Here is an 18,449-nt window from a genome sequence, read left to right as displayed (position 1 = left end):
ACAGGGTTGATGTGGAGGAATATTCAAAAGTAAAGAGCATCAAAATGATTCATCTTTTCCCATATGTATGATCAGATACATAATAAACTGTTAAAAACAACTAAAGCTAATAAAAAGGCTTAATAAAGATCCATGTTCACCTTGTTGAAACAACAAAAAATATAAAAATCTTAAAGAAAACACAAACCTGAATGAGGAGAATGAGGTACGAGGAAGAAAAGAAATGTTTTTAGTATAGTGCATAGTGTAGAAATCAGGGTGTTGACATTATCTTTTGAACTGTTTGGTACAGTTGTGCAAGATTAAAAAGCCAAAACAATGCCACTTCAGGAGTTTTGAGTAAAACACATCGACACGCAGAGTTGTTTTCATCTTAAATGCTAAATGTGTTGTACAGTTTTGGCTTAATTACTGCTCTAAATATGTTATGTATATATTAATCCAATATTCAATTATAGTTGCCTATTATTTCGGTGATCGTGTTTAATCTGATGAATTGTTTCAACCCTAGATAAAACTATTTTATTACGGTTCTGAAATTCAATGTTTTTGCTTGTTTGTTGTTTTATTTTCCTTCTGAACCTGTTGCTGAAAATGTGTTTTAAAAATAAACCGCCCTGCCTCGTCGTCAAAAGACAGGACACACCTAACCCAGTAGCGACAGCAGGTTTCCAGTAAGCTTTGCCTGCGAAGAGGAAAAAAAAAAAAAGTTTTTTCGCTCCAAGTTTAAACTGCTGTCGAGTTTTTCTTGATCTCCTGTCAGCCGCTTTCAAATTCCCCCACCGCCTCCCTCCGCTTCCCACCTGATCAGCCGCTGATAAAGTGTTTCATGTTAGGCCTGTCGCCCATGTGTGTGTTTTCAGATGGAGCGTAATGACATACGAGGTGCCCCCCACCAATAAACACACGCCCACCGTGAAGGAAGACGACAGCCACGAGGCTCCGCCGCAGGTAAATCAGCCCGCAGCACTTTGAGGAGGCTGTCTGCCGTCGACAGATAGCATCCATAAAAACCGGGGCTTATAAAAACCTCTGAGGCGTTGTTTTGGAAAACAACTGCTGGGAGTAGTGAAGGGAAGCCAAGGCAATCAGAGCCAAACCTCAGGGCGGCGGTGTTGACGAAGGGCAGCTGTGTGTTTGGAATGAAAGCTGAACTTTGACACTGCGCTGCTAATAAGACTGTTCATCTCTACTCCACTGTCCCTCTGGTTGCTTTTTTAAAGAAAACCGCAGGAATGAAAAGCAATAATAATTTGGCCACAAAACACCCTTAAGAATTGTATTTTATTGCAGCAGCTTAATCTCACTTTTTAAAAAAAAAATTTTTTAGTGAAGATAATCTTGTCTTATGTATACCTTCTGCAGCTGATCATTACCTCTGTGAACTTTAATTAGTAATCCACGACTACTCTGGGGTATAAACTTCATAGAGCATCTGGCAGCGAGGCTGAATGAACACTGCTAATTTACAGCGAGGGATGTTAATGTATGCAAAGCTCTCCGTGAGGGAACTATTGCGAAAATTGGCTTCTTAAGAGTCCCGAAGTTTTTACAATAACAGGGTGTTCGCACATCCTTGAAAAGTCTTAAATTTATATACGTAAAATGTATTCCTTTAAATGTCAGAAATTCATTAAAATTTAAAAACTCAGACATCTTCACTGTGTTTTGTTACTGTTAACCATCTGCTTATTATACCTTTCCAGCTAGCTAGCTAGCTAGCTAATAAACCTTTGTTAGCTAGTTAGCGGGGTTTGTTAGCAGATGGCTACCATCTGAGCTAGCTGGATTTATGACCTGACGTTATCACACCAGAGATAAAGCTATGCAGACATGATTTCTGATCCAGTTAAATCAAAATCCATCCTTTCCAGGGATTTCTTTTTCTTTTTACAATCAGGTAATCCCCCCCCCCCCAAAAAAACAGTCTTGTTTGTACCTCTGTGGTTTACCTGTGGCTTCCTTTATTCATGCTTCAGATCCACATCACTCAGTATGCAGACTCCGTCGCCTGCCACCTGGCCAAGATCCTGGACTCTGACAAGCACAGCGACGTCATCTCCTCCGCCAAGTACGTGCCACGAATTCCTGCATTAAAACAGGAAACAGGAACACAGGTTGAAGTGTAGATACAAGGAGGAAGAAAGGTGTGGAAGGATGAGCTGTAAAACCAGGGGAAAGAGAGCGTCAACGATAATGAGAAAAAGAGTCTTCACAAGCGAATGTCCAGTCAGCAGGTATTGATTTCCTGCTCTGATCTTGTTTTAAGTGCAAACATGCACTTAAAGGCGCGAGTGTGTGCACACGTCTAAGTGGAAGAGAGGGATGAAGCGTTATTTAGGGCTCGTCTGACTGCATTAGTGCACAGCAGTCTTAGCTTAGCCGCCATTACACAGCACTTTTCTCCACCATTTGGTTTGTTGCATTAAACTGATGGAAACGGTTCTGACCTGCTTCATGTTAGATACATGGAAAAGTATTTTGCACTGTAAAACAACTAAATCTTACCAAGTAGCTACTAGTTTCTAGTGTACAGTTGAAATAAGACAAAACTAACTAACAGGTAAAGATTTGACCCAAGTCATACATTTAGAAAAACTGTTATCACTGATACCGACCAGAATGTATGTAAACTTTTGAATTCGAGGAAAGTTACAAAAAATAATAATAAAAAATTTCCTTGTCAATTAGCAAATAGAAATAATTTTGGTAATTTTATCAAAGTTAAAACTAAAAAAGTTTGATCTGATTTAACTTCAGACATTGAGGAAATAAAATGTGTGTTTTTATTTTGAATATCTATCAAATGTAACTTTTCAGCAAGATGAAGGGGCTTATTTTATCTAAATAATTCATTTAAAAACATACTAGTTCCACTGGCATATTATGTCACCTATAACATGAGAAAAATGTTTTTAGTGTACTTTTTTTCTGTTTTAAGGGATTATTCACTTAATCAAGCTCCTAATTCTTCCTAAAAGTTACTTGTAGTTTTGTCTTATTTCAAGTTTACTAAAATATTTGCTCTAGGTAAGATTTTTGTATTTTTGCAGTGCATGTACGGACGTTCAGTCGGTAACAAAATGGATTTTGGCTGTGTTGAATTTGTCACTGCTGATATTCACTTCACTGTCATATATGTGAGGACATTTCACCAGCATAAAGTAGTTTTCACTCCCCAGTATTAATTTTAAAATACACACAAATCCCAAATCCAATCAAGGCAAAACAAGAAAGAACAGGCGGTTTAACTCGCTTAAGATGATTTTATCTTTACTGAGTGCAGTGTGAGTTTGGAGAAAGTTGCCTGCTGACTCACCCAGCAGCAAAGTGCCAGATGTGAGTAAACAGTGACTCTGTAGGCAGCAGCAGATCGCCGCCGCCGCCGCGTGTGTGAATATCAACCCCCCAGCGTCATGAGTCATCAAATCTCCAGCGTGCCAATCATCAGGCATCATATGCTTGATGCCGAGCACTAAGCCGGATCTCGCCCGTGTCGGCAGGTTCCTGTGTGGGACGGTGAACGATTTTGTGGCAGAGGTGGGGAAAGCGTACGAGAGAGCCACAGAGAACAAGGAGGAGGCAGATGCCATGGCAAAGAAGGTAAAGTGTGTTTAATTGTGTGTGTGGGTTATGTAAGCACTTGTATAACACCAACGCCGGCCCCGTGGACTGATGGAGGTGTGTGTGTGTTTATAATGGAGTGACTACAAAACGCTGCACAACATCAAGTTTTATTACTTCTTCATGTGTGGGAGTCATTTTGGAGGATTATGTGTGTAATTTCTAGTCCTGCATATGACATGTATTCTTACATCTACAATAAAAAAGAGCAAAACAATGTAAATTTACAATTCAAATTGGATAATATGATCATTATTGCAGTTTTATATTTCAAACATTGGGAGGATGAGCTGAGGAACCGATCTGTTTATGTCTAATGGCATTTTTAGCTGTTTCTTCAGCTAAAATGCTACAATAGAAATAGGGGAAAAAACAATAATTTCACCCAGTATTGATCTCCCATTTTTTATGCCTTGTACACAGTCTGCATCCTTAAAAAGCCTTAAATTCATGTATCTCAAATTAATGCCTTAAAATACCTTACATTCATTAAAGACTTTAAATAAGACATTAATTAACTTTAATGTCTTAAATCGTTTTACATTTAAGGTCATGTAAATTGGCCTTAAATATGTTAATGTCTTAAATTTCGTTGTGGCAGGACTATTTTATGTAGTTTTTTTTTTTCTCGTGGATCTTTTCTGTCAGGCAAAAGTTTGAGTCACCCACAAACACCTTCACATTTCTGTTGCGAGGCAAGTTTGAAGTTTAATCCATAAAGTCCTTTAAAACGTCGTAAAAAGTCTTACATTTGAGTTGAGTCCTGCAGAAATCCTGTTTTTAAATAGTTGTGATGTCATTAATAGCGTTTGAGTATTTTAAGTGGTGATGTTTGTTATAGGCACATCATGAAGGCTAACATTCATATCTGATATATAAAAAAAACACTTTAATCACCTAAACTGTCATTGCGATTCCATATCATTGATTTTAAAATGTAAGCACATTTGCTTCCATTTCCTCACTATTTTATGTAATTATTCTGAAAACCCGACACTGTTGACTGAGAACAGGTAATCTGCATACATGCTGCATGCCTGATTAAAAAGCACTGGCCAGATTTTCTTTATCAAAACTTCAAAAAGGAGAGATCGAAATCAGTGCTGCCTGAACCTTTTTTAATTTTTTAAAATCTTTTTTTGTACACGTTTTATTCTCTGTCAGACTTTATGTTGTTAGTTTTGAACTTTAATGGTATGTTGTCCAAGAAGGGGGCACAAATATTATTTTTTCCTGAATTATTTAAAGTTTCCCTTCTGACAAAAGAAATTTAAAGAAATAATCAGCTGCATCTACTCAGGATAGAAACAGTAATGTTTAATCTCCTTGCCTTACATGACTTATTATATTGATGCTGAGGCATTGCCTGCATTGCTTTTTCAGTAATGAACCACTTTAAGGGCATCCAGATGAATTTTCTTTTCTTTATGTAAATTCAAATTGTTACTTGTGTTAAAAGGACAAAATTGGCAAAATGCAAATACATTAATATAATCTGTCTTGTGTTTAGATTGTATCAGTATCCAAATACCGATCTGACCTTATTTAAATGATTCATAAATTAGATGGGTGCAGCTACTTTATAAACAAATCTCTTCCAGTCTTAATCTTACTCAGGCTCAGTTTGTAGGAAGTCTAATGGTGCAGACAGTCTTAGAGCTGCTGTGTCACCAAAGTTAATGGCGCAAACTGCAGGAGGGAATGTCTTTTACAAACATCGGTCTTTTAACCCTGGTCACATTGTAATTTCATTTCCAAAGCTTTTGTGCATTACTAGTGTGTGCTTTAATCCTCAAAACTGTTTTATTTTCTCTTTGTGTGACTGTAAAGCGGACTTTGAAGTCAGTCTAAACAATGGAAATACTTCTGTCCAATCCTTCCTCTCTGTTTATCTCCCAGTGCGCACTGCTGAATGAGAAACTGGATTCGCTGGTGAAGGCCTTAAGCGAGGAAGCAGAAGCTCAGGTACAGGTTCAGTGATGATCAAAGGAGCCTGACATGCTGCAGAAAAATGGGAAAAACAAGCAAAATTGTTGGATTTTATATATAAAGCCCCCCCCAGCAAAGTAGGCCTGCTTGTCATCCTTGATGTAAGTTTCTGCAAGATTCATCTAAGGGACTACTGCAGAGAAATATCAAAAATTATTTTTATTCTGAACAATATTTTGAATAAACACAAGTTTTTTTGGATTTGTTCTCTTTAGTTTTTGTTTTCTGGTTGTTTGGTCAGATTAAATGACTGCATTAATGTACGCTTCTCTGTTCTTTTAATCCAATATGTTCACAGAATGATTTTTAAAGTTATTCATACCACTATAATATATTTAAATTCTTACAGACTTAAGCTAAAGACCTAAGCTAAAGTCTTTAGCTTAGGTCCCAAAATAGTTGGGATTATTTTTAGAGGACAGCAGGCTGAATCCAACTAGATGTCTGTGAATCCTTACAAAGTCTTTAAAAAGTCCTAGATTTGTGTGTCTAAAATTAAGGCCTAAAAATGTCTGAAATTCTCTTTGAAAAATGTAAGTTGGCCTTAAATACGTTAATCACAAGTCTCACAAGATTGTGATTAACGTTTTTCTCACAAGATTTTTCTGTCAGGAAAAAATTTGAGTTGCACACAAACATCTTCTTTGCACTCTTTGACTCGAGACATTTGAGGCTCAACTAGCTGCTAATATACACTTGCAAGCTAGCTAGCTAACTTGTTTAGCCTCTGTCACCATGAGCCATATTCACAGTTTTTGGTTTGTTTGATGCTAATGCAGCGCGCCTCCCTCAGAACCTTCACCTATATTTAGTTTTTTCAGTATTAAATTTAATTCACAGTGGGATTAAAAAGGTCTTAAGAAGTCTTAAATTTGACTTGCTGAATCCTGCAGATATTCTATATTATTTTTATCATCATTATTTTCCTCACAGCTAATGGTGATGTTGTGCTGGTTTGCCACAGTTTGTGTTTGTATTATGAAAATATGTGAAAAGTCCAAGGGATGTAAATACGTTTCCAAGGTCCTGCATACTAAATATTCACTGTGTTAACTTAGTTTTTTGGACGTGTCCTCATCTCATCAGGATTCCTGATGGAACCTGAAAGTCACAGCTTTGTTCCTGCTGAAGCTTCCTTATTCTCATATTGATTTATCTTATGGAGAAAATAAAAATAAAGCCCTGAAATGTCAGAAGGATTTCACGCTGCCGCTCGACAAATTGAGAACTGCACAGGATTTCAGACCCTGATCCTGCAGCCCGCCTCGCTGCAAATGTTCGCAACGTCCTCAGCCTTTTCCTGTCGCACACAGTTAAAATGTAGACATAAGGAGTTCAGTGGATCTACTCGTGAAACGTAGCCGATTTCCTACGGATCGGCTTTCTGGGATTTCACCAAAAGTATAAAACATCTTTTGCCTTACAGGTGTTAAGGGATTTACGTTTCCTATCTGCTTTCACCCAGGTGGTGCCGGCAGGTTCAGCACCGAGCCAGGAGAGTGTCGGCTCAAGCCCTGGTGAAAGTGGCGGCGAGTCGGGCTCTGAGGGCAAAACGTATCGGTCCAAAGAGCAGCTGATGCTCCGAGCCAACAGCCTGAAGAAAGCCCTGAGGCAGATCATCGAACAGGCTGAGAAAGGTAGCTCCCCCCTCCTCTGCTTCGCCCTCCACTGCTGCTTTAATTCAAAAAGCTTTGAGCGACTCACTGACTGAGCTCCGTCGTTTCAGTGGTTGATGAGCAGAACAGACACACGCAGGTCCAGAGGATGCCGTCTTCATCGTCCATCACCAGGGAGAACAGTGAAGAGCTGAAGGATGCCGACACACGTAGGTGTCAGATTAGGCTCAGCAGGGACCCTGGGTGATAAGTCCTAGTGATGTAAAAAAATTTATCAACCTGTGATTAATTGTGAATTAATGTTTTATTAGATTAGAATTAGTTCCAATCGATTAAGTAATAACGTCCACTTAGACCTTCAGAGCACGCAGCTGGCTATCAGTTGATACAGAAACAAATATGGCGGAGAGATCCCAGAATGGGAAAAAGAAACGGTCCAAACAGAGTCTGCATTGGGATGCAAAATGCTACTTATGTGGTTCTGTTTAGAAATATAAAAACTCAACAAGTCCTTAAGTTTCACCTTAATAGCGCTCATTCAGCCGAGCCTGCCAGTCTTCAATAATGACTGGCAGGCGAGGACGCAAAAAATGTGCAGTGTGACTTAAAACCCTTTATGTCCAAAATTTAAAATTTCCGCCTGGATATTTTTGCTTATTTTAATTGTATGCAGCTCTATAAACGTCCTCTGAGTAAATATATTTGCCCATTTATCCATAACAACAACCCTCAGATTAATTTCACTCCCTGCTACAGCGGCAGAGAAGTTACCGTAATAACCTGATATTGGCTGGAAAGCGCAACGTCTCACCTTTCAGAAACCGTTGGAATTTTTTCAGATAGCGCAAAGTGTCGAGGAATTACGGTACTGGAAATTTGGCTGGATCGCTGGCGCGCCGTTTAGGACTTAGAGGGTTAAAAGAAACATTAAAATAAACACGTTTGATTTTGAGGAAAATGTTTGTATTCTTTCAAGAGCAACCACAAACATCTCTCTATTCATGGGGAATTAAAGGTTTTTCATATTTTATTATTTTCATCTTTTATTATCAGCAACTTCAGAGGCTTTGTTATAGTTTATGTTCAAATTTAATAATGTGAGAAAAACATAATTTTCTCTTCAGTTAGTATTTCACAAGCTGACACAAAATGTTAAAATTTAATGTTTTATTTTATTTTAAATCAGCATATTATGAAAAATTTTGCCTAAAATTTTAAAGAAAATTAACGCTCACCAATTAATCAGTTGATCGATCAATCAACTTTAGATGAACTCAATAATCGATCTCTTGCGTTCCTAATAAGTCCAGAAATGTTCAGCCAGGATATGCATGATATTAAAATCAGATTATTGTGTCCAGGAGGTTTGAGTCCCACCTCGCCCATCGTCCTGGAGAAAACAGAAAGTCTGAACGCGGTCACCTTCAACGAGGACACAGTGTAAGTTCATCACAAGCTCCAGCTCTAATGGAGAAACCAACACAAAGTAGCAAAAGTTTTCATTACAAAACAGCAATTTGACTTCTGAAAGGAAATACTTTCTATAGTTGTATGAAATGGAGCAAATTCTATCTGTGAAACATTTTGAAAAGCCTACTTTAGCTATTCACTACTTTGTGTTCATCACATATAACCCCATTAAAATAAACAAATATTTGCATTTTAAGGTGATAAAATGTGAACGAGGCGGTATGGGTCTTTAACTGAATTAACTAAAAACCTGCATGTTTCTCTAGTCAGTGCACAGAGAAGTGTGTGATGAATAACTACTTCGGCATCGGACTGGACGCCAAAATTTCTCTGGAGTTCAACAACAAGAGGGACGAGCATCCCAAAAAATGCAGGTATGAAGCAACGACAAATCGCTTTGCAGTCAAATCCTGTTGTGTCGTTTTCACGCATAGACTCACAGATGTTCAAACTCAAATTTGAACAAACGAGTCAGTTTTTCTTCCTCTTTCACTTTCTTTTATTCAGCAGTTGTTTTGTTAAGGTTTTAAGTTGTTACTGCCTCCAGATTTCGTGGTATAATCCCTCTAACAGAAATGTGATTCAAAGGATATCTCTGATGTTTAAACCAGATGACTTCAGTGAAATGTAAATTTGAATGCTTGCCTCTTGACTTCTCAATCCGCAGTAGTCGCACCAAAAACATGATGTGGTACGGAGTCCTCGGGACCAAAGAGCTGGTCCAGAAGACTTACAAGAACCTGGAGCAGAGAGTCCAGTTGGAGGTCTGACAGACGCAGCTCATCATAACTTCTTATGAGCAGAATCACGAGTTTAGCTGCTTCCATCAGCACATTTTCCCCCTGTCATCCTGAACTCTTCTTCTCTTTCCACAGTGTGACGGCGTTGCCATGTCGCTGCCGAGCCTGCAGGGCCTGGCGGTCCTCAACATTCCCAGCTATGCAGGAGGAATCAACTTCTGGGGAGGAACCAAAGAGGACAATGTGAGCAATCAGCATCCACACCTTCGAAACGGAAGAGGTGCCCATGAAAACTAGAGACACAGAGCAGCAGCAACACAGGACCTGCAAACATCTTAGCACACTTCACATAAGGCAAAACTAACAAGTAGCACTGCAAGATATGAGAGCTTGCTTTAAGTCAATAATTCCTTAATATTGATGAGAAGTAGCAGCCAGAAATGAAATAATCTAATAAGACATTTTAACTCAAAGTATGGGAAAAAAGTATTTTTCCACTGGCAGATTATTTCACTTCTAACTAGTACTTTTCATCAATATTAAGGAATTATTGTAGGAATTGTAAGGAATTAAAAAAGCTCCTACATCTTGTTGAAAAGTTAGTTTTGTCTTATTTTCAGTGTACTAATATATTTGCGCTAGAAACTAGATCGAAAGTATTAGTTAGAAGTGAAATACAGTGGAACTAGACTTTTTTCTCATAATATATCTTGTTCCACTGGCGGGTTGTTTCACTTCTATTGAAATAATTATTTATCTGAAACAACCTCCTATATCTTTCTGAAAAGTTATTCAGCTTATTTTGTCTTATTTCAAGTGGACTCATATATTTGCGCCAGAAATGAGACCAAAGATACGTTGTAAGAGTTTGTTTGTGCATTGCACCAGCTTTAGCCGATTCCTGTTTCTTTCAAAAACAGCAGCATTGAAACTTTTGAAGTTTCCTCTGACTTCATTTTTCAACAACAGCCACCGACGCCGAAAGCAGCACCACTTTTGAAAACGGAATAATTTGTGTCTTCAGAACTTTGGAGCGCCGTCGTTCGACGATAAGAAGCTGGAGGTGGTGGCGGTGTTTGGGAGCATGCAGATGGCCATGTCCAGAGTCATCAACCTGCAGCACCACCGCATCACTCAGGTAACAGAGGCTCAAAATAAATGTGTGAGAAACCTTTCCTATGCACGTGATGCCGAGCTGGAAAGGGTTTTCTTCAGCAGGGATTCTGTAAATTTAGCCACAAAATGAAGTGTGTGTGAACAGGGAGCAAGAAGAAAATGTTGCACATCGTCAGCAAAAGGTTTGATTTCAAAGATCCACTGTAAAGTTTTACTGCAGTTAATTTGATTGTATGATTTTGAACAAAAGTGCATCTTAAAAAAATGCTTATATACAGAACAATTAATCAGATTAATTTCGATTAAGTGATAATTGAAATAATCGTTAGCTGAATTAGTAATCGATTAATCGTTCACGGGAGGAACAATTCAAGAAAAGGTACTTTTGCATTTAAGATTAAAAAAAAAGTAGCATAGCAATCAGGTTAAAATTATGTATAAAAATACTCTAACACTCTTGCTAATTATTAATCAGTTAATCCAAAAAAATAATCAACAGATTAGCCCCACAATGTCTTTTACTACAAATGATTGTGCGTACACTAAAGCTGTGTAATTGCATTTTAGGCAATAAAATGTTAACATTTTCTTATTCAAAAAAATGAGTTGAATTATTTGTTTACTTGTATTTTTTTTATGTATTTCTGATATTGCAAAGAAAATGCTTACAATGAAAAATCTGCATAATGTGCTAATTTCTTTACCCGATTAATCAATCAATCGTCTGAACAGTCGATTACTTAAATAATCATTAGCTGCAGCTCTAACCTACTGCCAGCTTCAGTATGTAAAAGTCTCATGCTGCATCTCTAAGTGTTGGCTCAAGGAAACTGTGGACAAGTTCACTGTTAAAGCAGGTGTGTGTTTTCAAGGCGCAGGTGAGAGACCTTGTCCGTGTTGCTCTCAGTGTCGGCAGGTGAAGATCACCATCCTGGGGGACGAGGGCGTCCCGGTGCAGGTGGACGGGGAAGCCTGGATCCAGCCGCCCGGCATCGTCAAGATTGTGCACAAGAACCGTGCTCAGATGCTGACCAGAGACAGGGTGAGCTCACACATCCAGATATACTAAAACATATTAGCATTTCTGTAAAAACACAAAAACAAAACTGAAGACAGTTTGACGGAGCATTATGGCCTGAAATACGTCTCCTGTCACGAGTCTGCAGCTGGATATCGTCCCGAGTCTGCTGCTCATGTTGTTGACTCTTCCTTTCTATTTCAGGACTCCTTAAATCAAATCCTTCCTCTCTCTGTTTGCTCCCTCTTCATGTTGCTCAAACCTTTGAGAGCTCTCTCTCTCGAGTCGAGCGCGTTTGGGCGGTTTGTTTCCATGGTTTCCTTCGCCACTCAAAAGTGTGTTTGCTCACTGGTTAGTCCCCTTAAGCACGACCCGGATCCGGCGAAATAATGAGACACCGACAGGCTTTATGAATGTTAAACAAAAAACAGATCTGGATCGGTAAACAAGCGTTTAAAAAAATCAGAGGAAGTGTTATTCCATCACTAAACACAAGAAATTGCAGCATATGGAGGGAATATCTTTAACTTTTCTAAATATTGAAGATCAGTTTTGTCGTTTGTTTCCGTCCGGTCAGGCGTTTGAGAGCACGCTGAAGTCGTGGGAGGACAAGAGGAAGATCGACAGCTACCGCGCCGCCAGGCCTCGCCTCAACTCCCAGCAGTCCATGGAGTACCTCACCGAGGAGGAGTGCGCCCAGGTGCAGCAGCTGGGCATCGTGGCCGACACGCTCATCAATAAGTATGCGCCGTTAGCTTCTAGCGTCTGTACTGTAACCAGTCGTGTCGCTTTAATTAAGCAATCATGACTTTGCTACTTTTTCTCCTCTCCTCCGCGTTAGAATCCGCGAGGCGGCTAAGACCCACAAGCTGGTGGAGCAGGAGCTGGCTCACGCCGTGAACGCCACCGCCCTGGTGCTCACCGAGGCCAAGGTGTCCAGCAACGAGGTGAGACCGCCACGGAGACGCAGATGGCCGCTTTGAGAGGGGACAGATTCTCAGCCGTGTGTTTGACTCTCGGGTCGAACTGCAGTCTGTTGACCTCGCTGGTTTTGTGAACGCAGCGATTTCCAAACGTTTGTTGAGTTTAGAAACGTAACAGTTGAAATGGTGATTTATTATTTGAGTGTTTTATTTAGAGGTTGTTTTATTGTGCTTCAGTGTCTGAGCCGCAGCACGGCGGTGGAGATCGTCAACAGCAGTAAAGTCCTCCAGGCTGAGACCAGCATGCTGCTGGACGGAAAGCTCCTGGTAAGAGTTCAGCTCCATCACTGTTCTGTCTCCGTTTCAATTTGAACGTCTGCAGTCTGTTTTTGTTCAGCCTGTGTTCTCTGCAGCTTAATCTATGAACGTGTGCCTTTCCAAACAAAAGCACTTTGTGCAGACAAACAAAAGTAGAGTTGAGAACTAGAGAGTGTCTGTTTCAGACTTTTTTTACTCCTTCAATGAACTCCCAAGTTTTGTTTCTTCTTCCTTAAAGCCTCCTCGTTCTGATCTCTGCATCCAAAACTAGCATCGTTTTATAGATGCTGATGTATTCCTGCAAGGTTTTTTGTAGAGATATTTTTTTTCTTCTCATAGTCTAACTCTTAAACAAGTGTTTTAGTTTCACTTCGGCTTCTTCAGCAGATAACTTTCTTTTAAAATTCCCATGACTTTTTTTTTGTTTAAAACTCCTAAATCTCTATTTATTCAGAAGACTCTCATTGTAGCCGGACAGGAAGGAATATAAGCAAATGTTGACCTTTTCAGACGGAGCAAATAATCCAGCGCCTCCTCTTCTCTTTCAGTCGGATTTTCCCGAGGAGGAAGAGCTCCGATTGACCCTGAACAACCTGAGCGCTGAGCTGCTGAAGCTGGATGACATCCACTGGATCTGTCCGCTCATGCAGTGCTCCGAGGAGGTACGCGTCATCACAGGCCGCTCGGTCCTGAACCGGCCTGTCGGGGGGGGGGGAGTTCTGGGAGTGTATCGACTAGTCCCACTGTTTGCTTTTTAGGACTCTGTGCGGAGCAGCAGTAAAGGCACCAGCAGCATGAAGCTGAAGATTATTCCCAAAACGAAGAAGGAGAAGGAGAAGCTCCACAAGCAGAAGTCCAACAGTTCTCTCTCAGGTAAAAGCTCAAGTTTTTTTAAGACAAATGTGGATTTTTTTAGCTCTAGTGTTTTCCAGGTCGGATTACGTAAGAAAATAGATCATTAAAGGAGCATTTAAAAGATTTATTCTATATCCTATATCTCAAGTTGTGGCCAGCCAGACATTCATATTTATCATTGAGTGAATTAAATAGAAATTGATCACAATCCTGAATAAAGAAATGTTAAATAAAAATACACACCGTGGTAAAAGTAAAATTGTTTTACGTTATTAGCAATCAAATTTTTATATATACTTTAAAAATATGATTAAAAAAAATATGATTTTTGAAAACATGTATATTATGTTTCAGAGCAAAATATGCAAAACACCATTAGCTACTTCACAATAAAGACAGACTGGGGACCCAGAGTGAAGCCTCTACAATTTCTTTGGGCTCCATTTTTTATTTTATGTTTTTACATAAAAAGATTCTGTGCTGGACTTTGTGAAGAACATAAATGTTTTCATTTCAGAGAAATAATGCTGCATCATTGTATTTTGATAACCTTGCAGATGATATTTGGGTTTTTCTTTGACTTTTTGCGTCATATAACCTGTTAAAAACGTTGGTGTCATTTTAGGATTTCTAATGTCTTCAATCTGTTTGTTCTTTTTAAAATTAATATTCTTTTCCAGCATTTTTATGGGATATCGTAGGTTTCTCTTGTGTGTTTTTTTTTTTTGTTTGGTTTGTACAATGCTCCGTTAACAGAGTTTGACAACAGTTTACAAACTTTTTAAAAATTAATTTAAAGTTGTGTTTTTTTTGTGCTGTAATTGTTTTCTGTGCTTTCTGCAGGAACGTGGGATCTTAAAAGTGGAGCAACTGAGGCAGATTCCTCAGTCAACTGAAAACCTGCGCCTCTCTTTAATACCCCCTCCAACAGGAGAGGGCACGACCTCCTCTCACCCGCTTCCTGTCCAGTCATGAGGCCCCTCGACTTCCCAGAGGCGTCACAAACTGAAGTAATGCCTTCTTCCCTACTTTTAAGCATTTTGCTCTGCTTTATTTCTTCGTCATCTGGTTTTTTGCAAACCAGCAGGTTTTTTGTGTTTTTTCCCCCCAATTTCTTCTTTTTTTAAAAAAGTGGGGCCTGTTTCTCCGTGGCATTGCTTTAATGCCGCCATTTTGCTTTTATTTCTGAGTGCAAGTCAAAGAAGAAACCATGCAGGTAGTGGGAAAACAAGGAAATGCGTTTACGTGGTGCTCACCTCGCATGTCGGGTGTAAACCTTAGTTTTTATCCTAAGTTAATCTAGGGTTGTTTTTTTTTATTTTGTTTTTTTTCTTCTTTATATGTCAAACTTCTGACTCGCCTTCGGACTGCATATTTATTTCTTGTTGCTACTGCCATGAGAACTCCCCACGGCAACAAAATCAACAAAAATGAACAAACTGAGATGTCTCAGCTTTTATCGTCTGCTGAACTGGAAAATATCTTCAATGTTGCAAAAAAAAAAAAAAAAAAATCCTAAGGAATGTACTTGTGTGGACTTTTAATAACCTGTGAATTAAGATGCTGTTCTGTTCGGCTCCGCGGCGGTTCTGTTGTCGTCCTATTAAAGTGGTTCTTCGATTCCGCCGCAAAAACAAAAAACAAACAAACAAAAAAAAAACAAGTGTGAGTCATTTTGTGGAGAACTCAGCGGGGTTTAGAAGTACATCGTTGGGCTTTATTGTGTGACTTACGTGGGAGTGAACTCTCCCCCTGCTGTGCGTGTCTTACACTTGAATTCAGAACCGTTGTGAGGAGCAGCGCCGGACGAAATGACTCGGTGAGGTCCATCTTTTTCTGCCATTGTCTGGTGACGGTGTTTACAGGAGGACACTTTGATACACCTCAACAGCTTCTCAGTGTGTTGCTCTTACTTTGTCATACTACATGATTGTATACTAAATATTAGAATAAGAACTAATGTGTATTTGATTTTTTTTTTTGCCTTGTCTGTGGTTAAAAGCTATTATTATTATGACAAATATATATCTATTTTTTTGGACACCTTATTTTCCTAATGGTTATCTGTGAAGCTGTCCTGGCTTTGCTGCTTCCCCCTTTGAAAAGTTCATATAGACGCCGTTCTGTGTCCCTGCATGCACGCCAAGCCTTTCTTCGCCTCACAGTGGAAATGGCCTCAGAGTGGCACATTTTAGCTTGCTTGTTGAGACCAGCTACATTTGTGAACGCCATGCTAGTTTTTGAGAACATACAGAAGGACCATTGTTGAACAATTTTTATTCTTAGTAAATATTTTTTGAGCTTCTGTTGACCAGAGCATCGTTGCTATTTGGCTTAAATTACTAAAATATACTGTAGGTTTCATAGACTTCCTAATTACCATTTAAAAGTGACAACATTTTCATGTGAGATTTATTTTTTTGGACACTTTAGACGTGTCAAAATGCAAAGTTCCTCTAAATTTACTCGCTGTTTAAATTCTAAAAATGATACCTTGTTGCTGTTTTTCTAATAAGAAAACAACGAGTACTTAACGTTATTTGTCAGACTATCAGCTAGCCTGCATCTGGCTGCTTTACAGTCACGACACTCAAAGATTACCTGTTGACCGCTAGCTTACTTCCTGCACTAGCAGACCCTAAATCATGTTATATAGACTTTGATATTGAGTAGAAAGTAAAATAAACTGCGAGGTATGAATTAGCTAATTCGTCACTTTCTGCCATATCTTATTTACATAGGAGTTTAAACCAATATGTTGAATTTTTTTTTGTTTCATAACCATCAGTAAAAATATAGATATACAGTTGGAGTAACAACATGAACATTTTAGATGTGATAATGTACTAAGAAATTTAATGGCTAAGTAGAATTAGCTTACTTAACTCGCAAGCTAGCTTAAAGCGAGGCACAAAATTAGCCGTTCCATATTTTTTTCTTATTTAGCTTACATTGATTTAAGTGTTAAAATTCTGGATTCATAAATTTAACTTAAACTGTTAAGTTTTTCTGCTTCAAATTAAAAGTCACATACATTAGCTATGCTACTAGCATTTCTACTAGGTGAAAACAAACAAAAAAACGGCTATTCATTTTGGTTACTTGTTCAGATGAATCAGGCTAAACTCCTGATGGGAAGTAGTCACTGTGAGGCGCTGTAGATGTTCAGCTGTGGTAGGATTGTGCTACTGTGTCCATAGTGTGCCAGCTACACGCTCAAAACCTTAGAGGCTTTAGTGGTTGTTGTGCCAAGTCTGTACTTTGGGTTTAAGACTTAACAAAGTGTGTGTGGGTGTGTGTGTGTGTGGGGGGAGGGGGGGTGCGTCGGTAAGAGTGTGTATGAAAGCGTGTGTGTGCAAGCTTTTGACACGCCTCAGATGCAAAAGTCGTTGTGTGTCGTACATTTCAAAGTTTACTGTATCTTTGCCTTGCACTTTACAACGACACAAACTTAATAGGAAAAAAAACCAACAACAAACATTTGCATATGTGCGTGTGTTGAAATTTTGAGTGAATTTTTTTAAAAATTGATTTGATGAAAAGATATTTAAGATATTGTATATGGATACAAATGTGCTGGTAAAATGTAATATATAACCAATCATAAATACAGATGTAAAAACCAACGTTTATTACGTTGGTGGTTTTAAATGATGTGATGATGTCCTCGCGCAGTTTAAAAGATGTTGAAAACTGTAATTATTCTGAAAATTTTAAGTCTACATATTGAAACTGTCCAGTGTTATTTATGGATTATAAATGAGTCGTTTACACAGCCGAGGTGTTCAGCCGCTGTCGAGCCAATCTTTGAGTGCTTTTCAGTTTTTCAGTTTGATTACAATATCCTGTACTGAAAACGATGACCAAGATGTTGAGGTATGAAAGCCATTTTGTAAAAAAAAAAACAAAAAAAAAACTGGTTGCCTGTTTGTTTTTTAAGAATCATTTTATTGACTGTCTTTTGGATTTTCTTTTCAAAGATTGTCTTTTTTTTTTTTTTTCTAGATTTTGTGTAATTTGTTTTCAAAATGCAAAAAACGGGGATTTGGATGGAAACTCTTCCAATCGCTGGAGCTGCAGTGAAAATGCCGGCGGAGGAAATGTGCAGATGGAAAATGTTTAACGGCGTTGGTGCAGCAGCGACTGTGCAGTAAGCCAGACTCTCGACCTCGAGGTGTTTTCGTGTGCTATCATGTGCGGTGTATAACAGAGACAAAGTCAGTGCAGCCCTCTGGAGATTAAATGAATTATTGAAGTGTGACAGTTCTGTCTTTTTGTCATGTTGAATTTTGTACAATTTAAAGTGACAAGAACCTTTTTTTTTTTTTTTTGCTTTCAGACATAAAGATGAGGACGTAACATGAATGTACCTCATGTAGCTTTTAAAAGGTTTAGCTAGCTACTCCAATATTTATGTATTTCTATCATATTGTGAACATCAATTTTAAAGTATAGATTTTAAATTATATTTATATAGAGAGAGATCGGGGCCACTCTAAAATATGAACATACTTTAATCCAAATCTGTGGCCCTCTAAGCTTTTCTGATTAGCGACAAACGTAATCAAAACCGGAAACTATTTTTTGTATTATTAAAGCTTTAAAAACACAGTCCTGTAGAGAATCACTCCTACTCCATGTTACTAAGCCGTTTTGTCATCAGTTTTTGTTTAAATTGAGCTTTTGCCATACAATGTCTCAGCATGTTGCGTTTGTCGCTCTCTCAAGGCCAGCAGGGCTGTGTAGGTTGGACTCACAGATGCACCGCAGGCCTTTCCTG

At 38.7% G+C, this 18,449-nt stretch overlaps 1 protein-coding gene across 3 annotated transcripts in view; it reads left to right on the top strand.

Annotated features, from left to right (window-relative positions):
- Positions 1-17,930, top strand: part of LOC116732696 (diacylglycerol kinase eta) — a 78,495-nt gene extending 60,565 nt beyond the window's left edge. For all 3 annotated transcript variants that reach the window (XM_032583024.1, XM_032583023.1, XM_032583025.1), the window contains 18 exons: positions 864-951; positions 1,980-2,071; positions 3,504-3,603; positions 5,524-5,589; positions 7,079-7,250; positions 7,340-7,438; positions 8,591-8,669; positions 8,966-9,073; positions 9,367-9,463; positions 9,575-9,682; positions 10,464-10,577; positions 11,463-11,597; positions 12,151-12,314; positions 12,415-12,520; positions 12,734-12,823; positions 13,363-13,476; positions 13,573-13,687; positions 14,513-17,930. In XM_032583024.1, coding sequence (XP_032438915.1) covers positions 864-951; positions 1,980-2,071; positions 3,504-3,603; positions 5,524-5,589; positions 7,079-7,250; positions 7,340-7,438; positions 8,591-8,669; positions 8,966-9,073; positions 9,367-9,463; positions 9,575-9,682; positions 10,464-10,577; positions 11,463-11,597; positions 12,151-12,314; positions 12,415-12,520; positions 12,734-12,823; positions 13,363-13,476; positions 13,573-13,687; positions 14,513-14,565 — 1,900 coding nt within the window. In that variant the 3' untranslated portion in view covers positions 14,566-17,930. The remainder of the gene's footprint in view (positions 1-863; positions 952-1,979; positions 2,072-3,503; positions 3,604-5,523; positions 5,590-7,078; positions 7,251-7,339; positions 7,439-8,590; positions 8,670-8,965; positions 9,074-9,366; positions 9,464-9,574; positions 9,683-10,463; positions 10,578-11,462; positions 11,598-12,150; positions 12,315-12,414; positions 12,521-12,733; positions 12,824-13,362; positions 13,477-13,572; positions 13,688-14,512) is intronic.
- The last annotated feature ends 519 nt before the right edge of the window (positions 17,931-18,449 follow it).

The sequence above is a fragment of the Xiphophorus hellerii genome, chromosome 14 (assembly GCF_003331165.1).
Source record: "Xiphophorus hellerii strain 12219 chromosome 14, Xiphophorus_hellerii-4.1, whole genome shotgun sequence".
In the NCBI taxonomy this organism is placed as follows: Eukaryota; Metazoa; Chordata; class Actinopteri; order Cyprinodontiformes; family Poeciliidae; genus Xiphophorus; species Xiphophorus hellerii.
This window is presented reverse-complemented; position numbering and strand designations above follow the sequence as displayed.